Raw genomic sequence first — 25,568 nt, 5'->3', positions numbered from 1 at the left:
ACTGAGAGCCTACCCTAAGCTTCCTGCCCATTGGGCTGAGCTAACCACTCCTTTTGCCCCGTGCAGGTGCTCTAAACAAGTCATAACCTGGAAGTGCATTTGGCCCACACAAGGTTAAATTTTTCCATCATTTAAACATTGCAAAATTTCCCACTTTAAAAAACAAAACAAATTTCTCTTGTAAAATCTGAAAGATCAGTCACACTGGGTTAGTATTTGCATAGGATGTTCACTGGAGCTGAGCAGCTGCGCCCCCTTTAGGGGAAGACAGGCATTTTCTAGTCTCCATGATCCAGCTGGCTGGCTGGCTCATTCTGTTTCCATCTGGCCCATCAGAAGGAGCTTTTGAGTTGGCTCTGAGATAAGCCAGAGCAGCGAGAGCTACATCCCAGGAGAGTATGGCATTGCCTGCACTTCAGGATTACAGAACTGCCTCTGGACACGAGTTTTCTTCTCCACTGTTAAGAAATCAGCAGAGTGGAATTCAGTGCTGTTCAAGGCAGGGTGGTTGTTGAGGCCATGGATCTCTGGTTAACGTGTTTCTTCTCTACAAAGGCATGCTGGAAGAATCTATAATCTCAGCACCAGGATTGCTAGAGCAGTTTTTTCTCAGCCTCAAACTCAGGGCTCCCCTCTCAGAAGTGCACCATGGCCTGCCTTGGGCTACCATTTCACTTCTTAGTCTTGTTTTACTATTGTACTTTGCTACTTTTACATTTTATCTTAGTATGAGGCTTGTATCTTTGAAGAGTCAGACCCTCAATTTTTTTTTTTTTTTTTTTGCTTTTCAGGACTGCACCTGCAGCATATGGAAGTTCCCAGGCTAAGGGTCGAACCAGAGCTACAACTGCTGGCCTATGCCACAGCCACAGCAACGCCAGATCCTTAACCCACTGAGCGAGGCCAGGGATCGAACCTGCATTCTCCTGGATCCTAGTCAGGTTCGTTAACCACTGAGCCACGACAGGAACTCCCACACTTACCTTTTTAGATGTTGGTCTCTTCTACCAGACTGTGAAGACGGGGCTGCACTGTATCATCACTGTGTCACTAACACCTAGCCCAGAGCCTTGCATGTAGTTGCCATTTAATAAATGTTTCGAGAATGAAATTAAAGAGGTTGCAGAATTGGCAGAGCACAGATCCATGGAACAGGTGGAGGACTATGACAAGGCAAAACTTCCCTGACCAGAGGGATGAAAGAGACCAGCTGTGTTCTGCCATTTTTCTAACTCAAGAAATATCCCTTACTCCAATTATGATAATACTTAAGGATATGAGTTTGGAGAGTTCAAAAGGGTTTTCTGGTGGAAAGAAGATGGGCTTTGACGTCAACCTGGATCTTGAAATCCAAGAATGTCTCTCTTTCTTATGTTTTTTATATTATTATGGACAATCTGCTTGAAATTTCTGACTTCATATAGTTTTTGGTTCCATCCTTAACCACTTCACTGTTTTATACTGTGTGTTTATCTGTCACTCCTTGGCACCCCTCTCGGGGTAGAAGTCTTAGAATATTCATTTGTATATATACATTACACATAGCAAAACTTATTAAATAATTTTATTCTTTTCTTCTTTATATTACTAACAGTAGCCCAGTGTTAAGCATTTTTTAAAAAACTGAAGAAATAAAAAATGTTTTGGTTTACTCACACACGTATAAAAATATATGTTCAGATAAGCAAAGATCTGCTCATTACAGTGCCCAGCTTTAGAGTGCCAAAAATAAATAAATAAAACATCTGCAAATCAAAAGAGAGGGCCAGGTGGTTTCGTTAAAATTCATTTTAACAATTTTAGCTAACCAACATGTGCTGATGAAGTTCAAGTTATGGTTACAGCCAGTTAACGTTATAGAAAACATGGTGTGTGGCTACATAAGAGTATTCCTTAAACTGAATCTGCTTTGTGCTTAGAACATAGCTGGGTTTATAATTTCAACAGCAAGCAGAAATAAAGATCAAGAAAGTCCTAACTTTTCTAATAACCACTCTATCATAGGAAGGAGAAAAAATGAAAAAAGTATCACCATCTTTTCACAACAGACATCAAAGTCAGAATTGCAGGTTTACTAAGTGCTTGGATTAAAAAAATACTAATGACACAATAAGATCCCTGGTTAATTACCTTTGATTTTAAAAATCCATAAAACATACAATGTTTGCTTGCTGGTGTAACAGAGTTGACCCACAAGCAATAACCTGAACTGTCTTTTCTCCATCAAGTACTTTACCAGTGCAAATGTCAGTCATCTCAGCATTCAATGCTCTCCACATCACATCATGTCACCAAAGCCTGAAGATGAACTATCTCAGGGAGGTATCACTGCCAAGCAAGATGCAAAGCAGGCAAAAAAAAAAAAAAAAAAAAAAAAAAAATTCACTCCTATGTCAGAGTCTCAAAGGTAGATAGGCAGTTTCTGATCTGAGGTGAAATAAGTAATTCAAAATGTCCATAAGATACAGTATTGAATCTTTTGACCCCCAAATTGAGAATAATTATATTGCTACTTGGAACAATATTCAACGTGGACAAGCAGATCTCGATGTTCGGTGGCTGGATACTGGATATTGCACTTGGGACATTCCACCAGGCTTTCATTTAGTGCAGCAGTAGGACTTTTTGGTGAGGCAACTTTTCCTCTGTTTTCAGTCTCTCCTTGGAAAGTGACCAATGGTTCTGTGAAGGCAAACTCACGAAACTGCTTCTAAAAAATGAAAGTCAAATGAACACTTCTTTGCATAGAGGGCCTACCTACCATTCAGGGGTTGTAACTGCTCTGTAACTGGAGTTGTAAATACTCCAGTTGTTTCAGTCCTATAGACAGATTTTCTTTTAAAATCTCTGCTCACTAGTATTATGTGCGAACATACAAGGTAGTTATAAATTACTCAAATTATGTAGGAAGTATTAGGGTTGGGTGTTTATATAGATAGGTTTTATTAAAATGCTTAGAGCTAAATGTAAAGGTGGGACAATATATTAACTGTAATAGTCCATTATCCCTAAAATCAGCATTTTTCTCTTTCTTTCTAAATAGAAAAGCGTAGTTTCCAGTTCAGGATCTACAACTGCCCTGCCCGGCCCCTTGCATCACACAGGCCAGGCACTATTTCGTGCCTCTGGAATCACAGTGCCCAGGGTGGGCGGGGGAGGATCACAGGCACTGGTAATGTTGTCATTACCAAGAGGTCCTCCTGTCTAGTGCTCTGGACTGATGCTCAAGGGGCAGCTGCTTCACATGAGGCAGGGGATATGATCTGATTGATCTGAGAAACAGCCATTCTTTTTTTTCTTTTTTGGCAGCACTCGTGGCATAAGGAAGTTTCTGCCAGGGATCGAATCTAAGCCGCAGCTAGGGCAACGCCAGATCCTTAACCCTCTGTGCCACAGCAGGAACTCCAAGAAACTGCCATTCTTTAAGCTGTATCCTCATAGTCTGGGAACTGGTTTGACACATAAATAGAAAGATGGCAGAAAGAAAAAGATGAAAATCAGTTTTAGTTTAACCATTCCAGACTCACCAAGGATTCCAACTGTGTTATTTGATTTCTTGCTTTTCGGAGCTCCTTAAGAATTACATGCAATTGATGCTGCATATTTTGACGGTCAAGTTTTTCATTTTCAAAGTCTAAAGTACATGCCTGTATCTGGAAAAAAATGCCCAGGAAGAGACAATTACAGCTAGTGTATACTGTCTAGTTTTCTTAAGTGAATACTTGCTTTTTTTTTTTTTTTAATTAGCTCAAGAAGCAAACGTGTGTCGTGCCATCAGAGCAAGAATTCCTCTGAGCACAGAGAGATGTTGATAAATGAAGCTTTACCCAAGAAGCAAAGCCAAAGCTCGACGTATTATAAGTGAGTGAGGAGCAGCTTAAGAAGTTGCTGGTTAGAATCTGTCCTCTCCATCCTCCTTTCTGTGGGAAAGGAGGAGAAGGAAAAGAGATGGCTGTTCCCTGGTTGGGAATATACTAAAAACTCTTCTGTTTTTCTTCTGAGAATAACAGTTGTCTCTTTAAGTTCTACTTGAGGTTATCAAGGAGCCCTATTAGGGACATCCTGTCAGAGTAGAAGCCATTTAGGGAAGAATAAAATTTGCTTAGGCAAACATCTACCTGTCAAAAAAACTGCCATATCATCTCAGAGAATCTGGTTTGGCCATAAGACAGTAACAGGGATATACGGCTGGCACAGATAGTCATTTTAAATATTTTAGTTAAAAGTTTTTTAAAACCATTTTTCTTAACTTTTAAATAGTTCTTTGAAGAACAGTGTAAAGATGAGAAAACATTCCATTTTCTAAAAGGCTACAGTGAATTTAGAAGCAACTGCAATGAGTACCTGTTGTTCCAACAGAGCCACCTTTGTTTGTTCCTCTTGCTGCTTCAACAGAGACGTGTAAAGAAATTGGACCTGTAGGATGCAAATAGAACCAACACTGTCACAATGACTTTTTATGGCTTGACCTTGACCTAGGACACACGAGAGGCTCACAAGTTTCATCATATCTCCAACTAGGGCAACACCTGCTCTTCCTGGTGAGTCCTTCCAGCCACAGCTAGACAGCTATCTCTGCAAGCAGTTGAGCAGCACCACCCAGGCTGAGGCTTCCCTCAAGGAAAGACTGATAAAAAACACTAAACTGCACTGGACACACCCACTTTCCTGTAGGTTCTGACAACCACTAATATTTCTGAGTAGACAACGAAGCTGGCAATGCCTTGCCTCCTCAGCCACAGAACTGGAACAAAATTCTCACTTCTGCTTAATCTTTTGTAAATGTCACTGCTCACACCTGTAGGCAGAAGTGAGGTTCATAAGCACTAAGACAAATGGTACAGACTATTTTCTTCCTCTCTCTCAACTTTTAGAGGATTTTAAAAATTACTATTCTAGTAGTTGCAACAACTAACATTTACCTAGCCCTTTAATTTACAAAGCATTTTCACATTCTTTCAGTCGACCTTCACAAAAGTCCTAAGAGGCAAGAAGAGGTTGTTAAATTTTGTGTTGTTAACCTGACACACAAATAACCTGCATGTCAGAGAAGTTAGCTGATTTTCTTAAGGCCACACACCCTCAGCAAGAGACCTGGTGTGGACCCCAATTCATGTTTTTTCCATAATTTCATACTCTGGGGCAACTTTTTTCTTTTTGCTTTTAGGGCCACACCCGAGGCATACGGAGGTTCCCAGGCTAGGGGTCTAATCAGAGCTACAGCTGCCAGCCTATGCCACAGCCACAGCCACAGCCACATCAGATCAAAACCTCGTCTGCAACCTACACCACAGCTCATGGCAATGCCAGATCCTTAACCCACTGAGCGAGACCAGGGATCGAACCTGCCACCTATGGTTACTAGTTGGGTTTGTTAACCACTGAGCCATTACGGGAACTCCCATCCCTGGGCAACTTTTAAATTAATGAGTTTCTGCTGAAGTAGCATTTAATGCTAATAATCCTAACTCAGTAACGCCAATATTACTGAGACATTTTGGATCAAGGAGGATAATGAGAACTTGGATGGTACATGGTGGATTAACTTGAGCACAGCGTCATCACAATTGTGGTGCCAACCTAGGAACCAGCTGGATCCCCTCTTTATTTCCCGTCTTTCGGCTTCTCACACACACCTACCTCCTTCTCACTCAGAGCCTTTGTGTCTACGATTTCCTCCACCAGGAGGGAATTCCCAGTTACTCACCTCACAGATTCTCTCCCCCCATCAGGTCTGTCCAAGTACCATCTCCTCAGTGATGCCTCCACTGGCCCCCAGTTTCCCTTGGTCATATTACCCTGTGTTATCTTCTTTAGTTTCCCAGTTTACTTAGGTATTTGCTTATGGTCTGTGTCCCTTCTAAACATGAACTCCCATGAGGGGGCAGGAACTCGTGTTGTTCCCTGCAGTTCCCAAGTAGTTAAAATACAGTCCCTGACAGTAAGTACCATGAAAAGTGTGAGTTATACACCCTGGAAAACCTTGCTGCTTAGACTCACCTGAGATAAGAGCTCTTCAGATCTCTTCTTCTCTTCTCCCAGTTTTTCCCTGGCAAGATCATTCTCTTCCTTGAGCCTTTGTATTTTCTCTGTTTTATGCCTATCGTCTTCCAGATGTTGTACATCTGCCTTTCTTTGTAAACACAACAGCTGGTTTAAATCTTGCACTTCTTTTTGGGTTTCTTCGTATTTTCTTCGAAATTCACTAAGTTCAAAATTCAACTGAGTTACAGTTTGTCGTTCCACCTCTAGATCCTTTTTTGCATTTACCAAGAGATGGTTGTAATATTTTTGCTTTTCTTCTTGAAGATAACCTATGACAAACAAACCACAGCACAACTCACTTTATAAAATAGATAATTTTTCCTGAAAAAAAATGTAAATGTGTTCCTATGAACAAGATCACATTATTTCCTTACCTTCTGAAATGAAGAGTCAAGAAATAGGGACTATGGTTATATTTAATAGAACAAGATACAGAAGTTCAGGTACATTCCTTGTACATCTGAAGTTACAAAATGAATAAACAGAAAACTAAAAACATTAATATAATTATTCTGAGGGAGGGAAAGTCACTAATGTCTAGAGAAAATAAATCAAAAAATAGGGCCATTAGCTCATTATTTATAGATATGGAGATAATTACCAAAATCAAAACCAGAAACCTTAGAAGCAGCTGCCCTGACGGGAGGAAGAAATAGGGATTAAGATGGGATGGAAAGGTGGAGCAGGGCCTTCTGTACTATTATTAAATTATATTATTAAATTATTTCAACAAGTGCTTATATTACTTTGATAAAACAGAGAAAAAAGCAAGAGCAGGAGAGAGAAAAACAAAAAACATAAACCTATATTACCAAAGAAAAAAACTAGACTTTGGCCATAATGAAAACCCTACCTTTATGTGTAGTAAACTTATAAAGCTTTGAATTATCTCTAGAGACAATCCTTTTCTTTTTTTTTAGCATTAGCTGCATTTTAAATATTCAAATGTGAAGCTCTGAGTGAATGAGCTTGCTGGGTTTTCTTTAGCCTTCTCTTTCTACAATTCAGGCTCCAGTCCCACTAGGGCTGTCAGACATTTAAATGAGTGCTTTTCATGGGGGCTTTCTCTTTTCCTGGCACTTCACCTGGAACTACTGAACCTATTTGTAAAATGAGAATAATGGTCCTTCCTGCCCTACCTCTTACGGTTCTTGTAAAACTCAATGGAGATCAGTTCAGGGAAACAGCAAAGCACTTGGCAAAAAGATAGCATCACTCATAAAAGACTTCACCTCGATTCTAGGGTGAGATTCAAATGACTGAAGAATCATCTATAAAATGTAATCTTTCTCCTGAAATTGATATGAATAAGTACTAAAGGGAAGCAAAGTAAAAAGACAGTCGGTGACAAGGCCAGCACTGGGGGAATTAAAGGTGGAGAAGGGCTTTGAAGGAGGGGAAGGATATACAAGGAGGAGAAAACTTCACATGCCTTCAGAGCTGCAAGCTCCTTTACCCTAGGCCTCATGCCCTCTGGTGCTGGAAATCAAGAGGAAATATAACAGACTGGCTAAAATGGTACTTAATTCAGGGCTAGCAGACCTGCTTTTACTTGACTCTCTAACATATGTGTATACAAATCTAAATTGGATGAATCTCTCCTTGTGAAAATGTCAGGCAGGCCAACCCAAAAGAACATTTGTGTACCAGTACCTTCTGACTCAGTCTTTTTTGTCTGCTGTGGAAGCACATGGGCAGCTGTTTCCGATTTCTGCTGCTCCAACTCAAAGATCTTCGCTAAAAGTCCTTTTACATAGACCTCTCGCTGCTGATCATATACAAGCCACTGCTGATTTTTCTCCAGGGCCTCAAAGTGAAAATGAAAGCAAATCAATAATTTTAAAAGAGCAAACTCTTTTTTTTTTTTTTTTTGTCTTTTCTTTTTGTTGTTGTTATTGTTGCTATCTCTTGGTTCTTGGGCCGCTCCCGCGGCATATGGAGGTTCCCCGGCTAGGGGTTGAATCGGAGCTGTAGCCACCGGCCTACGCCAGAGCCACAGCAACACGGGATCCGAGCCGCGTCTGCAACCTACACCACAGCTCACGGCAACGCCGGATCATTAACCCACTGAGCAAGGGCAGGGACCGAACCCGCAACCTCATGGCTCCTAGTCGGATTCGTTAACCACTGCGCCACGACGGGAACTCCAAAAGAGCAAACTCTTAAAGCAGACAAGGGAGTCCAAGTGATGCAGTCCTTTCCAGTATATAAAACTCTTCAGGCTCATATCACAGAATGATTCTAGGCAACCACTGAATGGCTTCCGACACACAGGTACACTCTAATGGTGCACTCCTTCAGAATACCTAACAACCTGGCAAAGTCACGTTCACACAGGGTTGCGTTCATTTGTCTGCTGGCTTCCTATACACAACTTCCTTTGTGTGTGTGCCCAGATCATTCTCTAAAAACTAGAACGTCTTTGGGGCAGAGGTGGACATTCTCTGCTCAGACAGATGTTCTTTAAGAAAGAGCTGTTTTGCCCAACATAAGGTTCTGCTTGGGAGGTCTCCACGGGGTGGAGAGGTGCTGTCAGATTGGCATCCTGGTCTGACAGTGCCCCTGCCCAATCCTGCCGCCTTTTCTTTTCACAGCTGTCACTTCTCAATAAACTGTTTGCACTGCTAACTCCATCTCAGTGTCTGCCTCCCAGAGAATCACACTTACATTCCATTCTGCCCCCCCCCTTTTTTTTTTTACTTTTTAGGGTTGCACTCGCAGGATATGAAGGTTCCCAGCCTAGGGGTCCAGTCAGAGCTATAGCTGCCGACCTACACCACAGCAACACCAGATCTGAGCCGCATCTGAAATCTATACCACAGCTCACGGCAATGCCAGATCCTTAACCCACTGATCCAGGCCAGGGATCGAACCCACAACCTCATGGCTCCCCTAGTCGGATTCGTTTCTACTGAGGCAGGATGGGCACTCCCTGCCCCCCCTCTTTATCAGCAACTTTCGTCCTATAAAGGACGAATTTTAGAACTCAATTAAAAAATATCAAACTGGGACTACTCACCTGTTTAGGGGCTTATGAACTTAAGCTGTTATCTGTATATACGTCTACATGTTTTAAAAAAATTATTTTACCAACCATCCTGAACTGTGTTTGCTGTTTCTCTCCAATAGACAGTAAACTCCTTGAAATGGCAGACCATGCTTTTCTCACATTTTCTTCCCTTTTTTTTTTTTTTTTTTTTTTTTGGTGTGCCCAAGGCATGTGGAAGTTCCTAGGCCAGGGATCAAGCCCAAGCCACACTGGGAGTTCCCATTGTGGCTCAGCGGTAATGAACCTGACTAGGAACCATGAGGTTGTGGGTTCGATCCCTGGCCTTGCTCAGTGGGTTAAGGATCCGGCATTGCCATGACCTGTGGTGTAGGTCACATACATGGCTCAGATCTGGCATTGCTATAGTTGTAGACTAGGCCGGCAGCTGCAGCTCCAATTCAACCCCTAGCCTGTCAACTTCCATATGCTGCAGGTGTGGCCCTTAAAAAAAAAAGCCACAGCAGTGACTTCTGGAGCCACAGCAGTGACAATGCTGGATTCTTTTTTTGTTTTAAACTTTGTATTAGAGTATAATCGATTTATAATGTTGGGCCAATTTCTTTGCAGCAATATGGATGCAACTAGAGGCATAGGTTCAATCCCTGGCCTGACGCATTGGATTAAAGGATCCAGTGTTGCTGTAGTTGTGGCGTACATCGCAGCTGTGGCTCAGGTTCAATCCCTGGCCATATGCCATGAATGCAACTTCCATATGCCATGAATGCAACCATTAAAAAAAAAAAAAAAAAAAAAAAAAGCCTTGAGATCCTTATACTACAGCAACAATATGTAATGAGGTTTTATCTCCTCTCTCTCCTTTCCAATCTAAGTATTCACTCCAAGAGGAAAGGACTGTCCCCCACTCGTGCTATGTTCCTGAGAAACTGGGGAAATAAGACTCAAAGACTATTTGTGTAAAGAGAACATGTGGATACTGAAACTTGATGCCACAAGTGTAACACATTATGGATGAAGGGCCCCAGGAGGCACACACAGGGATGCTAACACTCCTCCGCAATGGCCAAGCTCATTGCTACTGGGCTCTCTGCCCCTGCCACCCATGCTATGACCTATGCCCACAGGAATGCCTGCATGAGCAATGATTCACTGTTAGGTATAGGTAAACCCTGACTGTTGGGGATTTAGAAATCCTCAGATGGAGGGGGATTTCTCCATCAAGAAGTGGGAGAGGAGGGAGTTCCTGTCGTGGTGCAGTAGAAGTGAATCCAACTAGGAACCATGTGGTTTCGGGACTGATCCCTGGCCTCGCTCAGTGGGTTAAGGATCTGGTGTTGCCATGAGCTGTGGTGTAGGGCACAGACGCAGCTCGGCTCTGATGTTGCTGTGGCTGTGGAGTAGGCTCAGTGGGTTAAGGATCTGGTGTTGCCGTGAGCTGTGGTGTAGGGTGCAGACACAGCTCGGCTCTGATGTTGCTGTGGCTGTGGAATAGGCTGGCAGCTGTAGCTCTGATTGGACCCCTAGCCTGGGAACCTCCATATGCCATGAGTATGGCCCTAAAAAAAAAATAAAGAAGTGTGAGAGGAGATGAAGGCCACAACCAAAACTTTGGATTAATTAATGATCACTCAACGTTTTAAGGCAAAATAGCTACTGCTAATAAGTTCAGTTCAACCTCTTCTTTGGTCCCCCAAAGTACTAAAGAGTTTTAATTATATTAATAACTGAGAACTTTTTAAAGCTTCAGGACATAACTTGCTGAAACTGAAGTTATGTTCCCTCAGGCTGTCATTAAAATTGTCCACAATCTGCTGCTTCCCATCTCTTCAGGTCATAGCCTGGCCTTTCCCCTCCTCCTCTGCTGTCTTGTTATCTGCACAACTATGCATAATCTCTGTGCCTCTTCCCTTTGCATAGAGTGCCTGAGAATCCTTTCTGATGTTATCTGCCCACTTAAATCCCATCTTTTCATCAAGTTCTGGCGAGTCCAGGCTTGTCTTTCAAGCCTCCTCACCATAACTGTCCTCATCAAGCCTTTTCTCCTTCATAAACCAAGAGTGATTTTTTCACATCCAATCAATCTATTTGGCATCTTATACTCATGATCTTGATTGCTTCCTGATGCTACTTCTTATCTTAACCAGATCCTGAGCCCTCTGGACAGCTGGGTTTAGGCTTGTTGAGATATTTTCTTTCATAGTTCCCTTCATGTGTATCTGCAGCAAGTGGCTGCCTGATAAGTGTTTGTGAATGAGGATAACACGGAGTGGGAAAACTGGCTGCAAGAACCAACAAGGTCCTGAGAAAGCCTTGTAGCCCCAAATCAGAGTGTGTGAGTGTTCAGGGAAGGAAGGAGAGGACATGAAAGAATCTAGCAGTTCCTCACACACAGTAGAACAATCCATTTAGAGTGACTCACAAAGAATAAAACACTTCCAAAAATCTCTTACTCATTAAGTAATGTATGAAACATAATCAAACACCTTTGTAATGGAACAATCACAACTATTTCTATAATCTTACAAGTGTATAATATGTATCCTTTGTGTTACAATGCATCCCAGACCTGTTGGAATGTATGATTATCAATGACTAAAGTGTGGCAGCCAGGATGTATTACCTTCTTATCCTTGAAGGTTGCCAGAAAGAGATGATACAAACACAGATTTCTTTAAAAAGTTGCATGGTATAACTTTACTGAAGTAAAATATACATACTGGAAAACATTTTTTAAAATGGTCACTTCTTAGAGGTCCCGTTGTGACTCAGTGGTTAACGAATCCGACTAGGAACCATGAGGTTGCGGGTTCGATCCCTGGCCCTGCTCAGTGGGTTGAGGATCTGGCGTTGCCGTGAGCTATGGCGTAGGTTGCAGACATAGCTGGGATCCAGCGTTGCTGTGGCTCTGGCGTAGGCCAGTGGCTACAGCTCCGATTGGACCCCTAGCCTGGGAGCCTCCATATGCCTCGGAAGCGGCCCTCAAAAGGCAAAAAGACAAAAAATAAAATAAAATGTCCAATTCTTTTTTAATCACCCTGCATTTATTGGAGGTACACTGTAAAAGGACGGGCTCCCCTTCCACACCATCTTACTCTAGAAGGGTGAGATGCGATAAGTGGTAAGGAACACGGTGGAAGTTTTTGGTTACATATCAAGGCATCTTCTTTCATGTAGAAATTTCCATCCTTTAAAGATAGAGGCAATTGAGCTCCATGTCCAAAAAGATCTACTTATCTATTTATTTATCTATCTAGAAAGTTCCTCCAACTTTTGCTAAGCTGCTTCCACAAGGAGCCCACAAACTTATGAGCAAAACTTCTAGGTATGGGGCTTAAAGGATTTTCAATGTCTATTCTCTACAGAACTAGGAAATGGGTTGGGAAGACAGAAGCAGCCTATGAAATCAAAGACTTAGTCCAGGGCCCTTCCTCCAGCGACTTTTCTCTCTGTACCTCAAGCAGTTATAACATCCCATCTCCTAATATGGCTTGAGAGTCCATTTATCAAGTGCAGATACTATATAGCCACTTTGTTTTATACAAATTTAGTTCATAAGAGATGTAGTACTATATGACTCAAAAAACACATATATATCCAAATACTTAAAAATTGTGTTAGATGCTAAAGATACCTAATTTTATACCAAATTTAAAATCTGTCCAGGAGTTCCTGTTGTGGCTCAGTGGAAATGTATCCAACTAGTATCCATGAGGATGCAGGCTCAATTGCTGGCCTCACTCAGTGGGTCAGGGATCTGGCATTGCTTTGAGGTGTGATATAGGTCACAGATGTGGCTCAGATCCTGTGTTGCTGTGGCTGTGGTGTAGGCCAGCAGCTGTAGCTCTAATTCAACCCCTAGCCCAGGAACTTCCATATGCCGTGGGTACAGCCCTCAAAAAAAATTTTAAAAGTCCATATTTAAGAAATACAGGAGTTCTCCTGTGGCACAGCAAGTTAAGGATTTGGTGTTGTCACTGCAGCAGCTTAATCCCTAGCCCAGGAACTTCAACACGCCGTGGGTGCAACCCCCTTGCTCCCCGCCAAAAGGAAATGTAAATGTAAATGTCAACGTTGCATGGTCATGAAAATTTTCTTTTTTTAAATGAGTCTGACCATACATTATTTATCAGAAATAAAATTCTATCAAGATGTGAGAGGCAATATTCTAAAAGGCCATATGATGGCGATATTACTTCAATAAAGTAGTAAACAGTTACTCCTGACCTCACTATGCATCTACTCTTCTTTTTATAGAATCAATAATAAATGGATTTGATAGCTATCAGTGAAAGCTGATATGAGTTTTGCACCGTTAGAGTCCTCCTTGCATCAGTTATCTCTTCCAGCTTTGTGTCATCTACACATTTGTCAGACATGCATTTACCATTTTCATCCAAGTTATCAATAAAATTATAAAACAAGAGCACACAAAAGTGAAGCCATGTGGAATGCTTACTAATGCTCTTCCTTCTGCTTTGGCAGGGATCCATTAAATTATTTCTTGGGCAAAAATTTGAATGTAAATTGAAATTGAACCATATTGGAGAGGGAAAAAATGGGCATCAACTGACAAAACTGGAATATGGGTGGCAGATTACATAGAAGTACTGTGTCCATGTTAAATTTATTAAAGTTGCTATCTGTACTGTACTCATGTAAGAGAATATCCTCACTCTTGGGAATATACATTGAAATATACCGGCTTAAAGAGCTGTGGATATATGCAACTCATTTTCAAATGGTTCAGAAAAAAATAGTGTGTGTGCTGGGGGGGTTGGACTGAAAAAGAAAGAGAGTATGAAATTGGGTAAAATGTTAACAATGGTTTGATTTTGGTATATGTGCCATTTTCATTCTTGTAACTTTTGCATATATTTGAATTTTTTTTCCAAATAAAAAGGTAAGCAATAATTATGATTGATTTTACCTAAATTCTATGTTTAAAAATTATATTTTTAAAATTAAGAGCAAGAAACCCCTATTAGGAGTTCTCTTGTGGTGCAGTAAGTTAAGGACCTGGCATCATCACTGCAGGGGCTTGGATTACTGCTATGGTGTGGGTTCAACCCCTAGCCTGGGAACTTCTACATGCCATGGGTACAGCCAAAAAAAAAAGGAAATTCCTATTAAAACTGCCTTTTAGCTATTTGGTTTCAAAGTTACTGGCACTGGAGAATATGCACAGCATTAACTCCATGTAATTACTTCAAAATATCAGCCAGACCTAAATGGTAGCTGAGAAATGATACAGCTTGGCCTTATGACAGGTAAACATAGGTTTTTAGGGCTTATTTTAGCATAACAAATACTGATTCTTAAGATAGGTGGTCAAACTTTTTCAGGACATTTTGTGAAAGCTTGGCAGAAGGCATAGGACTAGAATTGCTGAGCCCTCAAAAACCAAAAAAATGGGACAGTGTGGGCCTGAGGAGTGAGATTTCTCTTTCCCTGCTCTTGAGTCCTCCAACTACAATTCTCCTTCTGGTCTAAAAGATCTGCTGAGGGGTTCCCACTGTGGCACAATAGGTTAAGAATCCAATACAGCAACTCAGGTCACTGCAGAGGTGAGGGTTTGATCCCAGGCCCAGTGCAGTAGGTTAAAGGATCCAGTAAAATCACAGGCTCAGATTCGATCCCTGGCCCAGAAGCTTCCATACGCTGCAGGTGCAGCCGTTAGGGAAAAAAAAAATGCTGAGGCTCCAAATGGATACCCAGAGTTAAGTCACCTCTTGCTCGTGAAGCGTAAGTAAACGGCTCTCAGAGGGTTGTCCTCAGACACCTAGCAGTAGCATCTAGAACTTACTGAAAATGGAGAATCTCAAGTTCTAACCCAGAGCAATCATCATTACATAAAAATAATTTTAGTTGATATTTGAAGCAGGTAGCATTGAGAAGCTAAAGCCTTACATATGAGTTTAAGAAAAAAGCATTGATTTTTAGGTACTTTGCTAAAAGAGACACAGTAAAATTCTAAAAACTTCACAAGATTCCATTTTGTCATTCTGATTTTCTATATGCTAGGGATAGTATACGACATACAAAAAAACTTATTTTGATAGTTCTTTAAGAATTGTGTTTCTTCATTTTAGTTATCTCTAGGGAAATTTTGATAAGGGTACTGTGGTACCCCACTACACAGATGGCTCAACATATTTAAATTCTTTTGAAGATCGAACAAACCTCAAGGTACACCTGCTAGATGAGATAAACAAGAATCTTAAAAGTATACTTAGATCAGGACAGACATGCCAATAATGTTTCTTTAAACTTTTTTTTTTAGGCCATGTGGAGATTCTCAGGCTAGGGGTCTAATCAGAGCTACAGCTGCCAGGCTATGCCCCCACCACAGCCACGCCAGATCTGAGTCTTGTCTGCAACCTACACCACAGCTCACAGCAACGCCGGATCCTTAACCCACTGAGCAAGGCCAGGGATCGAACCCCCAACCTCATGGTTCCTAGTCGGATTCATTTCCACTTGGCCACAACAGGAATTCCCAATAATATTTCTGGAATCACAATATCTACCTACTGACCTAATGATTAAATCAAGAATTTAATATTCTGCATATCTAACTTGAAAAAATACACTATGAATAATAATCCTGTGTCCCCAATTTATTTAATTTCCAATGACCCACTAATCCATTTAAGACAAAAGTTGAAATAACAAACAGCTTTAACAAATATCTAAAACAACCTCATATCAAATCCTAGAGAAAAATATTGAGTATACAAAAAATGTGTTTCCTTTTCAAACTATGAAAGCAAATCATGGTTTCAAGGGAATAATTTTACTTTTTGTTTGTTTGTTTTTTGTCTTTTTAGGCTGCACCCTTGGGACATAGAGGTTCCCAGGCTAGGGGTCCAACTGAGCTAAGCAGCCGGCCTTCACCAGAGCCACAGCAGCATGGCATCCGAGCTGCATCTGCAACCTACACCACAGCTCACAGCAACACTGGATCCTTAACCCACTGAGTGAGGCTAGGGATCGAACCCGCATCCTCAAGGATATTAGGTTTGTTAACTGCTGAGCCATGACGGGAACTCCTAAAGGGAATAATTTTAAACTAAAGAGTAAATCTTGCATTATAAATGAGAAAAGAAACGGCAAATTAAGTTATATTAAATAATAAAAGAGTTGGGCAAGTTAGATTTAGGTGGAGGAAGGACGCTAGTGAGATATTCGATAGAAATAGGCGATTTCTAGGCTTTCTAGCCTACAAGAGACCATACTTAGAGGAAGAGGCCCTCCTGCTTGCCTGGAAAGAAACTTTAAGGTAGTAACCTAGAGAGAGTTTCTGTTGTGGCTCAGCGGAAACAAATCCGACTAGTATCCACAAGGAGGCAGTTTGATCCCTGGCCTCACTCAGTGGTTAAGGATCCAGCGTTGCAGTGAGCTGTGGTGTAGGTCATAGACGCAGTTCGGATCCCGTGTTGCTGTGGGAATGGCCGGCAGCTACAGCTCTAATTCAACTCCTAGCCTGGGAACTTCCATATGCCACAGGTGTGGCCTTAAAAAAAAAAAAAAAGAATCATTTTGGTGGGGAGTTAAAAAAAAAAAAAAAGGTAGTAACCTAGAGAGATGATCTCAAACCATTCATTTTTCCGTCTCCTCAAAATGTTTTTCCAAGTCATAGCACTAGTGCTGCCAATTTCTATGAAATTTAATAATAAATGAATTATTTCTCTTTAGCCATAACTTAATAAAAGACAAATGAACTTACGTCTTTCAGCTGCACTTCCATTTCATGAATCTCACTCATCGATGGATTGAGGCAACTTGTAGCCACAGTCTGTAAGTAAACCAATATTCATTAACCTCATACATTTAATACTAGAAGTTTCCTCATTACATTTAGTTTCATAATACATACTTCACAGAAGCATCCCAAAATACAGATCAAGTACATGCTGGTGAACCATCATACCAAGAGGCGATGGGTAGCAAAGCAGAATTAAGATGTCCTGGAAGCTTTCTAAGCAGATTGGAAACCTGAGATGTCATATCCCCCCCCCCTTTTTTTTTTGGCTTTTTAGGGCTGCATCTGCGGCATATGGAAGTTCCCAGGCTAGAGGTCAAATTGGAGCTACAGCTACTGGCCTACACCACAGCCACAGCAATGCGGGATCCAAGCCACATCTTTGACCTACACCACAGCTCACAGCAATGTCAGATCCTTAACCCATTGATCAAGGCCAGAAATCAAACCTGAATTCTCATGGATCCTAGTCAGGTTGGTTAACCACAGACCCACAAAAGGAACTTCCCAGAGATGTCATATCTAATTTGATTTCTGAGGTCCTCTGGACCCCAGGATTACCAGAATAGCCTCAGGGCATATGAACAGCCCAGTGGTTTTCACTAGGAGACAAAGCAAAACAACTGGGCTATTTAAATAAAATCTGGAAGATATTAAATTGTCAAATAAAAAACAAAAGTTGTTTTCTAGCATTACATTTGTATTTGCAATAGCATTATTTAGTATTTGTTCATATAGAACTCAAAACATCTCTTTTTTCTTCACTTTCTCATAGAGGGAAAAAAGAGGGAAGTAGATGGTTAGGTATTCAGTCTAGCCAACAAAACTCATAATAAGTTGTATTTCAGTCTTTTAACAGCTATATGGAAAGAAACTTCTGTGAAGGCTGGCAAGGAAGCTCAAAACATTTTTTTTCTTATTCAAAGATGATCTAGACACTCACCCTAGTATAGCTCTTTCTCCCTCTCAATTTAGTCCTTTAGGTGGAAAACTATGACAGAGATAGTTCACCAAATTCCTTTCCTTTTCCCCTGCATACACTGTGGACTACATTTCCCAGCCTTCCCTGTGGTTATTGGGATCATGAGGCTGAATTCTGTCCAATAGAATGTGAGCAGAAGTGAGATATGCTAATTTTAGGCCTAAACCCTACACATTCCCCCAATTCTCCACATGCCCTTTAACCCACAGGTATGTATAGAGGATCTGGTGGAGGAATGCCCCCTGAGGGACGAGGGAGCCACCAGAAGGAAGGACCCTGGATCACTATGGAGTAAAGCCTCCTCCACTCCCACCTGCACTAGGCTGTGACATGAGCAAAAAATAATCATTTGTCATGTAAGACTGAGATTTGGAGATTGGTTGTCAACAGCAGTTAGACATGCTAATTAATACAGAAATTACTAGTGGCTATCCCACACAATTATTACAAGAACACATTATTAAAAACTATCATTTCTACCAAGATTTACATTTCCAGCTTCAAAAGTAGAGAAACTTGGGGGGTCCCTTCGTGGCTCAGTGGAAACAAACCCAACTAGGAACCATGAAGATGTGGGTTCAATCCCCGACCTTGCTCAGTGGGTTAAGGATCCAGCGTTGCCATGAGCTGTGGTGTAGGCCAGCAGCTGTAGCTCCAATTTGACCCCTAACCTGGGAACGTCCACATGCTGTGGGTGTGACCCTAAAAAGCATTTAAAAAAAAAAAAAAAAAAAAGTAGAGAAACTAATCCTTGAGCTTTAAGTAAAGGTTCAGTCAACCACTTAGGATCTGACTATAAAGTTTCATGAGTTTCAGCTCTACGGAACTTCCTTAGAAAAGCTTAACTTCTTTGAACTCATCTGTAGAAACACTCAGTTGTCCACCTATGAGAGTACACAACAGAGGTCTGATCAATCTGAATACCCTAAAGGAGAGAGAAAGTATGAAGACATCTAATAATGTTTCAATATTACACCTAAAAGCTACTGATATTAATAGGTGGTATTAATACTTGTATTGTTACTATTATTCAAACATCCAAATATCCAAAAGATTCAAAGCTCTGACCAATAAGAAATCATTTATTTAGCACTTACTATATGCCAGGCACTCTGCTAGGCAATTTACATACATATAACATTTAATCTCCAGTGTTCTTATCCTGATTTTACCACTGTGGAAATTAAGGTTTAAGGAGAGGGGTCTGGTGAATTCTAGCATTGTCTTTAAAGCTAGAAAGGTTAAGGAATTTGTTAAGAATCACATAGCTAGCAAGCAGAAGAACCAAGATCTGAACTCAGATCTGCCTACCTACAAATCCTTGCTATTTCTGCTACTCTAGTGACTCTAAAACAAAAGAAGGGGACAAAAAGCACATGTAGTAGGAAAAGCATACCAGATATTATAATTGAGTATCTCAAATATGAAAAATAACCAAAAAAACAAAGCCTACTGTTTTCATGAAAGAAACTATAAAAAAAAAACTCAACAAAATCTTCCTGGGCTGTTGCAGATACATAGCAGATTCTGTATTCTGAATATTCCTGAGAGCCAAACAATGGGGAGTGGAGGAAGCCATATTACCTATTTTTGCTTACAAAGTACTAGGCTATTTAAAAAAAAAAGGTAATCTGTTAATCTGTTAGTACAGTATGCTGTTTCACCATTTGACAAATGAGTTTTTTTGTTTTTGTTTTTTTGTCTTTTTGCCTTTCCTAGGGCTGCACCTGTGGCATACGGAGGTTCCCAGGCTAGGGGTCTAATTGGAGCTGTAGCTGCCAGCCTACACCACAGCAACTCGGGATCAATCTGAGCCGTGTCTGTGACCTACACCACAGCTCACGGCAATGCCGGATCCTTAACCCACTGAGCGAGGCCAGGGATCAAACCCTCAACCTTATCGTTCCTAGTCGGATTCGTTAACCACTGAGCCATGACGAGAACTCCTAAAAAATGAGTTTTAACAAACTCATTCTTCATAAGAATTACAAACTGCATCAGAAAAGATTTAAAAAACCTGGGTTTAAAGAAATTAGTACCTGTGATAAACGGAGTGTACTGGCTTTGCCTTCAAGTTCAGCAAGTCTTGCAGTTGTAGCAGACAACTGTTTTTTCAATACATCTGTCTCTTCAGACAAGGATTTCAACAGCTGTTCCCTCCTTTCACCTTCCTTCGTTTTCTCTTCCAGCTGTTCAAGCAAAGCAGTAGTACTATATTTGGCCTTCAGCTGGTCTCTGAGTCGCTGTATTTCTTTGTCCTTCTCTGTGAGGCAATAAGCATTCTTCTCCCTCTCAGCTTCAAGGACTCGAATTTTCTAGATATAAACTAAGAAGAATCTTAGAACAAGGCCAGGTCAAACACAAAAGCAAACAGTACACTAGAGCAAGCATTTGAAAAGAGTTTATTATAAATCAGTCAGCATCATACCAGATACAAGGGCCAAAAAGAAGACAAAGCCAAGGTCTCACACTCACAGGGCTCAGAGAGAGGTAATCCCAACACATTAATGCAATATGGTAAGTGCTGTAGTTATATATAAAACAAATGGGACATGGACACAGAAAGGAGAGACAAACGCTGTCAAGAGAGATGAGAGAAAGCTAAAGAAAAGCTGGCTCTCACTTGAGTATCTGCCAATCATTCCTCCATCATGCCAGTGCATTCATTCATTTATTTATTTATTTATTTATTGGTTGAGACCGTAGCATACAAAAGTTCCTAGACCAGGGACTGAACCTGCACCACAGCAGTGACAACACCAGATCCTTAACTGTTAGGCCACCAGGGAACTCCCAGTTCTAATAATCTTAAAGGCTAAAAGTGAGTCACACAAAGAGATCTGTGTTGCCTGATGTTGAAGTAACAGAACTTAAAAATTATAGAACATTACGGCTGGATAAAATTGCATTTATAAACTTGCTTTTTGTTAAATGATTTGGTATCAGATTTAGAAGGTGATCTTCAAAGGAATGTTCGACATTTTCAAGAATTTGAAAGATAAAGAAGGTATGCTTGTTAAATTCCTGCCAATATAAGGGAGAAAGCACTGAGAGAGACGATAGACAAAGTTAGCAGAATGGCTTACATGATAACAAAGGAAAAACAATATAGAACTAAAAACTTGCATTTGGGAGTGTGGGGACGAAGTAGTTGTTCAAATAAAGACAGCAAAATTGAGTTGGACAGTTGTGTAAAAATGATGAGATTTTAGTTGGCTGCAAACTAAGGACAGTAAGATGATATAATTACCAAAAAAAGCCAATTCAATTTTAAGCTTTCAGAGAGTAGACCATCCAGATTAAGGGAAATAATAATACTGTTTCAACCTGTCTTTGCCACAGTGTGCAATACTGGGTACATAATTCAAGAGAGATAAGAACACCCCACAAAGTAATCAGGAAAGTGAGCAGGACGGAAAAAAAAAAAAAAAATTAAAGCTCAAGAATATGGAGTTGATCTACAGGAAAGTAAGAAGCAAGATTTCTTTGGATATCTGAAAAAGTTGTCAACTGGGTAAAAAAATAGACTTGTTCTGTGTAGCCTTTTTTTTTTGCCACACTCAAGGCATGCGGAAGTTCAAGGGCCACAAATCAAATCAACACCACGCTGCAACCCAGACACAGCTGTGACAATGCTGAATTGTTAACCCACTGCACCACCAGGGAACTCCCTGGGTAGCTTTAATGGGTACAATTAGAACGAATGGGTAGAAGTTAACAGGAATTTTAATTTTAACTGATTATAAAGGTGTTTCAACAGCCAGTGCTCATCAGAAGTGGAATGAACTGGAAAGAGATCTCTCAAGGAAGCTATTAGATTCCTTCATCAGATTACAAAATGATCTTGATGATAAGGAGTTCCCCTTGGGGCCCAGAGGAAACGAATCTGACTAGGAACCCAGAGGTTGCAGGTTAGATCCCTGGCCTTCCTCAGCTGGTTAAAGATCCAGCGTTGCCATGAGCTGTGGTGTAGGTCACAGACTAGGCTCGGATTTGATGTGGTTGTGGCGTAGGCCAGCAGCTGAGGCTCTGGTTCAACCCCTAGCCTGGGAACTTCTGTATGACACAGGTGCAGCCCTAAAAAGCAGAAAAAAAAAAAAAAAGAATTGATGATAAATCATTTCTCAGTGCTTGAGTAGGTATTCACCACAATATGTGTTAAACAATAATAAATCATTGTTTTATGATGTGCCTATAAAACAAAATTTAAAGAACTCCAACAATATTATTTAAAACAAGGCATTTATTTTGTAACTATGAACAATAAAAGCACTTTGCAAAATAAATTAAAATCAAATTAATGATTAAATTTTTAAATATTTCCAGTGCTAACAAATTCCTAACTGCTTTACAGACTATGTCATACCAAATTGTAAATCAAGGAAATATAGTTTAATAGAATGCAAAATGCCAACATATATAATGATTTTACCTTAAAAAAATAGCTGAAAACAAAGATTACTTGGAAAGCAACCTATATACATGATAAAATGGCTTTTTAAACATTCACATTAAAATCTAAATCCCAAAGTTGAAAAGATTTGGTTTGTTAAACTAAATTATATGATCATTAAAAAAAATACTTTCTCATCTTCTACAGTAAAGCTTACAATTTAAAGAGTTTTACCTCCAAAAGTCTGTGTCTATCTTTATCAGTCAGTTTTCCTTTCCCACTTGTGATTTCATCCACCGATGTTTTTAAGGCTGCAATTTCTCCCCTAAATCTTTCTAACGCAGTTTCTGATTTGGAGTTACTAGGCTTTGACCCCCATTTACTTTTAATTAACTCTTTGGGACTTCTGGAAGACATCTCTGAAAGTGTCTGTAAAAAATAAAAATACAATTATATTTTATAAATCTGAGTCTACAAGACTTTTTCTAGGTTTGAACAGGTCTAATAACCTATTTGCTAAATACAAGAACCTTTCTATTTAAACAGAAGTGATATAGACAAATCAGCAGGGTATGGGAGCGGGACTCCAGATGGATTCTAGATTGCTAGTAACAATATGTATAGATCTTTAATCTGAGTGGTAGATACATGGGGAGTATTCAGTATGTAAACGTGTACACTTATGTTTATGCAGGACTCTATATGTGTGTCATATGTCAAAAGGAAAGTTTTGTTTTTTTAAAAAATGGAGGGAATAACCAATAGAGGGTTAAACTATTAAATGAAGCCTGAAAGAAGTAGATCACGATCAAAGACATATTTCACCCAGGAATAAAAAGCTAGTGGTAAATAATATAATACTGAGTATATGGACACTGAAACATCATTATCTGATATGATGGTGGTGTGTCCTCTGTTTTAGAAGATAGGCCTAGTTCAGATCTATCTTAGCTGAGAGCGCACAGCAGGCAGAAGTGAGAAGAATCCAATATGAGGCATTTATAGAAAAAAGAGACACAACATTCATGGAATTCAAGAATGACACAAATTAAGAATAAGGATTGGAGTTCCCGTCGTGGTGCAGTGGTTAACGAATCCGACTAGGAACCATGGGGTTGCGGGTTCGGTCCCTGCCCTTGCTCAGTGGGTTAACGATCTGGCGTTGCCGTGAGCTGTGGTGTAGGTCGCAGACGCGGCTCGGATCCCACGTTGCTGTGGCTCTGGCGTAGGCCGGTGGCTATAGCTCCAATTCAACCCCTGGCCTGGGAACCTCCATATACTGCGGGAGCGGCCCAAGAAATAGCAACAACAACAACAACAACAACAACAAAGACAAAAAAAAAAAAAAGAATAAGGATTAAGGAGAAGCTTGGTACATCTGTTAACAGTGTTAGATGACATTTTAGAAGCAAACATATACTTTGAACTCTAGGAGCAAAATATATAGCAAAACATACTGTACATATAATAAAAGTAGCTTCAATTAGGGAGCTTAAAAAAGCATTTTTCCAGTTATGGATCCCAAGATAAAATAATGGGGATGTGACTAAGGAATCTAGAGGAATATCAGACTACTCATGTATTCGAAAAATATTGGAGGAGTTCCCATCGTGGCGCAGCAGAAACGAATCCGACTAGGAACCATGAGGTTGCAGGTTCAATCCCTGGCCTTGCTCAGTGGGTTAAGGATCCGGCATTGCCGTGAGCTGTGGTGTAGGTCGCAGATGCTACATCTCCTCCGATTAGATCCCTAGCCTGGTTACCTCCATATGCCGCGGGTGCGGCCCTAAAAAAAAAAAAAAAGACAAAAAACCCCCAAAATATTGGAGAGCCTAACTGACCAGGCAGCATAATAGCTGCAGAAAGCTAGAAATGAAAGAAAAAGAAAGAGAAACACTTCTCTCATGTAATGGAATTTTCAATCTAGCAAAGAAGGCAGGTAATAACAAGAAACAAATACAGATTCTCAAGTTATAAAACGTTATCCAGGAAATGAAAAATACAGTGATAAATGATATCAGTAAAAATAGAGACCTACCTAGACACAGTGGTGGGGAAGGCTTCTCCGTGCATTTGACTTTTAGGGTCATCCTGTACGTACTCAGAGAGCATGAAAAAAACCAGAACTCGGTAAACTGAGGTGAAGAGACCTTCTACCAAAGTCAGTCCTGGATTTTTGCCCATTCTAAGGTGAAAGACTAAGATAACCAGCAAAGAGCACATGGCATCTATTACAAGCCATGTCGTCAAGTGGAGACAAATCTTACAAACCCCTCCTGTAAGACTTCACGTGGGAAGACAGGCAAAGAAAAACTGCAAAAAAAGGAGTACCTTCTTTCTCACCTCCAAATTGAAGATGCTTGTGAAATAGGCATAAAAGTGATTGCTAATTGGCTAAATGCTGTACTACGAAAGGCCTTGGCCAAATCACTAGGGCTCTCGGCACCAGTCTGAAAGATGATTGTAATACCCACCGCAAAGCTCAAAGGAGGGATCGAATTGGCGACGGTCTTGAGGCGCCCAGCCGAGTGCCACGCACGAAGTGAGCGCCAGGGAAAGATAACAGGCCCCCAGACGGATAGAGTCCCAGTAGACGCAACTTCCCGCTAACCCCGCCTCCCTCGCGGTGCCGCCTGGCCCCGGGGCTGCGGGCTCTGGCCACTGCAGCCACGCTCCGCTGTCGTCTCCCCGCAGCCAGCCGGCACCTGAGGCGAAGCTCCGCGCCAGCGTCGGCCAACTCACACCCTCCGCCGCGGGAGCCGCTTCCGGGAGTTTGAATCCCGCGGCTGCGGGGCGGGGCACGTCACTGCCGGCAGGGGCGAGGCCGGCAGGAAGGAGGCGCAGTACGCTCGGCGGGGTCGCGGCTCTCCGATTGGCTGCGGCCTCCGAGGGGCGGGGCCTAGAAGTTGAGTGCGGTCGTGAGGTGGGATGGAGTCAGGGCGGGGGCAGGAGGTAGGGGTGGAGGCTGAGAGGTGGAGCCGACGGCGGAAAAGCATCCTTCGGGACCGCCACCTCATTCTGGGGTTTTCTCGACGTTTTTCTGGGGTCTCAGGCCTGAAGCTCGTGTTTCTTTGTAAGGAACCGATTTGTGTTTATCTGCTTTGGGAAATGAAGCAAATTACTGTGCTGAATGAGGGTAATTCCAGTGACTGAACTGAGACTAATTCGTTCGGTGTCCTTGAGCCCTTCCGAATACCAGTTTCCCCCTTAATAAATGGGAGAAGTGGATTCCACAAGGGGGCGTAGCCTCCCGCTTTTCCTCTTGAGATGAGTCTTCTTCCTGCCAAAAACCAGGGAGGAGCATTGCAGAGTGTAGCAGGTGGAAGAACTGATAGGCATGGCCCAGGTTGAGTACTGACATTCAGAGCCCTGGAAGAAG

General features: G+C 41.3%; 1 protein-coding gene across 5 annotated transcripts; it reads right to left on the bottom strand.

The window, feature by feature from the left end:
* Positions 1-1,546: 1,546 nt before the first annotated feature.
* CEP55 (centrosomal protein 55) lies at positions 1,547-24,994 on the bottom strand. 5 transcript variants are annotated; one of them, XM_013983572.3, is made up of 10 exons: positions 24,664-24,828; positions 24,228-24,280; positions 22,424-22,618; positions 19,836-20,111; positions 16,779-16,847; positions 7,699-7,852; positions 6,001-6,314; positions 4,345-4,416; positions 3,528-3,653; positions 1,547-2,710 (listed from the first exon to the last, which is right to left on the bottom strand). In XM_013983572.3, the coding sequence occupies exons 3-10, from the start codon at positions 22,604-22,606 to the stop codon at positions 2,510-2,512; spliced, it is 1,395 nt and encodes a 464-aa protein (XP_013839026.1). In that variant the 5' UTR covers positions 22,607-22,618; positions 24,228-24,280; positions 24,664-24,828; the 3' UTR covers positions 1,547-2,509. The 5 variants fall into 5 exon arrangements, with proteins under 5 accessions (XP_013839026.1, XP_084851009.1, XP_084851008.1 ...); XM_084994883.1 differs by lacking the exon at positions 22,424-22,618 and having other exon boundaries at positions 24,664-24,994; XM_084994882.1 differs by lacking the exon at positions 24,228-24,280 and having other exon boundaries at positions 19,836-20,122; positions 24,664-24,994.
* Positions 24,995-25,568: the final 574 nt, after the last annotated feature.

Source organism: Sus scrofa, chromosome 14 (genome assembly GCF_054392235.1).
Source record: "Sus scrofa isolate SSC_HxYL_T2T_F1_AM1 chromosome 14, Sscrofa_HxYL_maternal_Yorkshire_Landrace_v2.0, whole genome shotgun sequence".
Taxonomy (NCBI): Eukaryota; Metazoa; Chordata; class Mammalia; order Artiodactyla; family Suidae; genus Sus; species Sus scrofa.
This window is presented reverse-complemented; position numbering and strand designations above follow the sequence as displayed.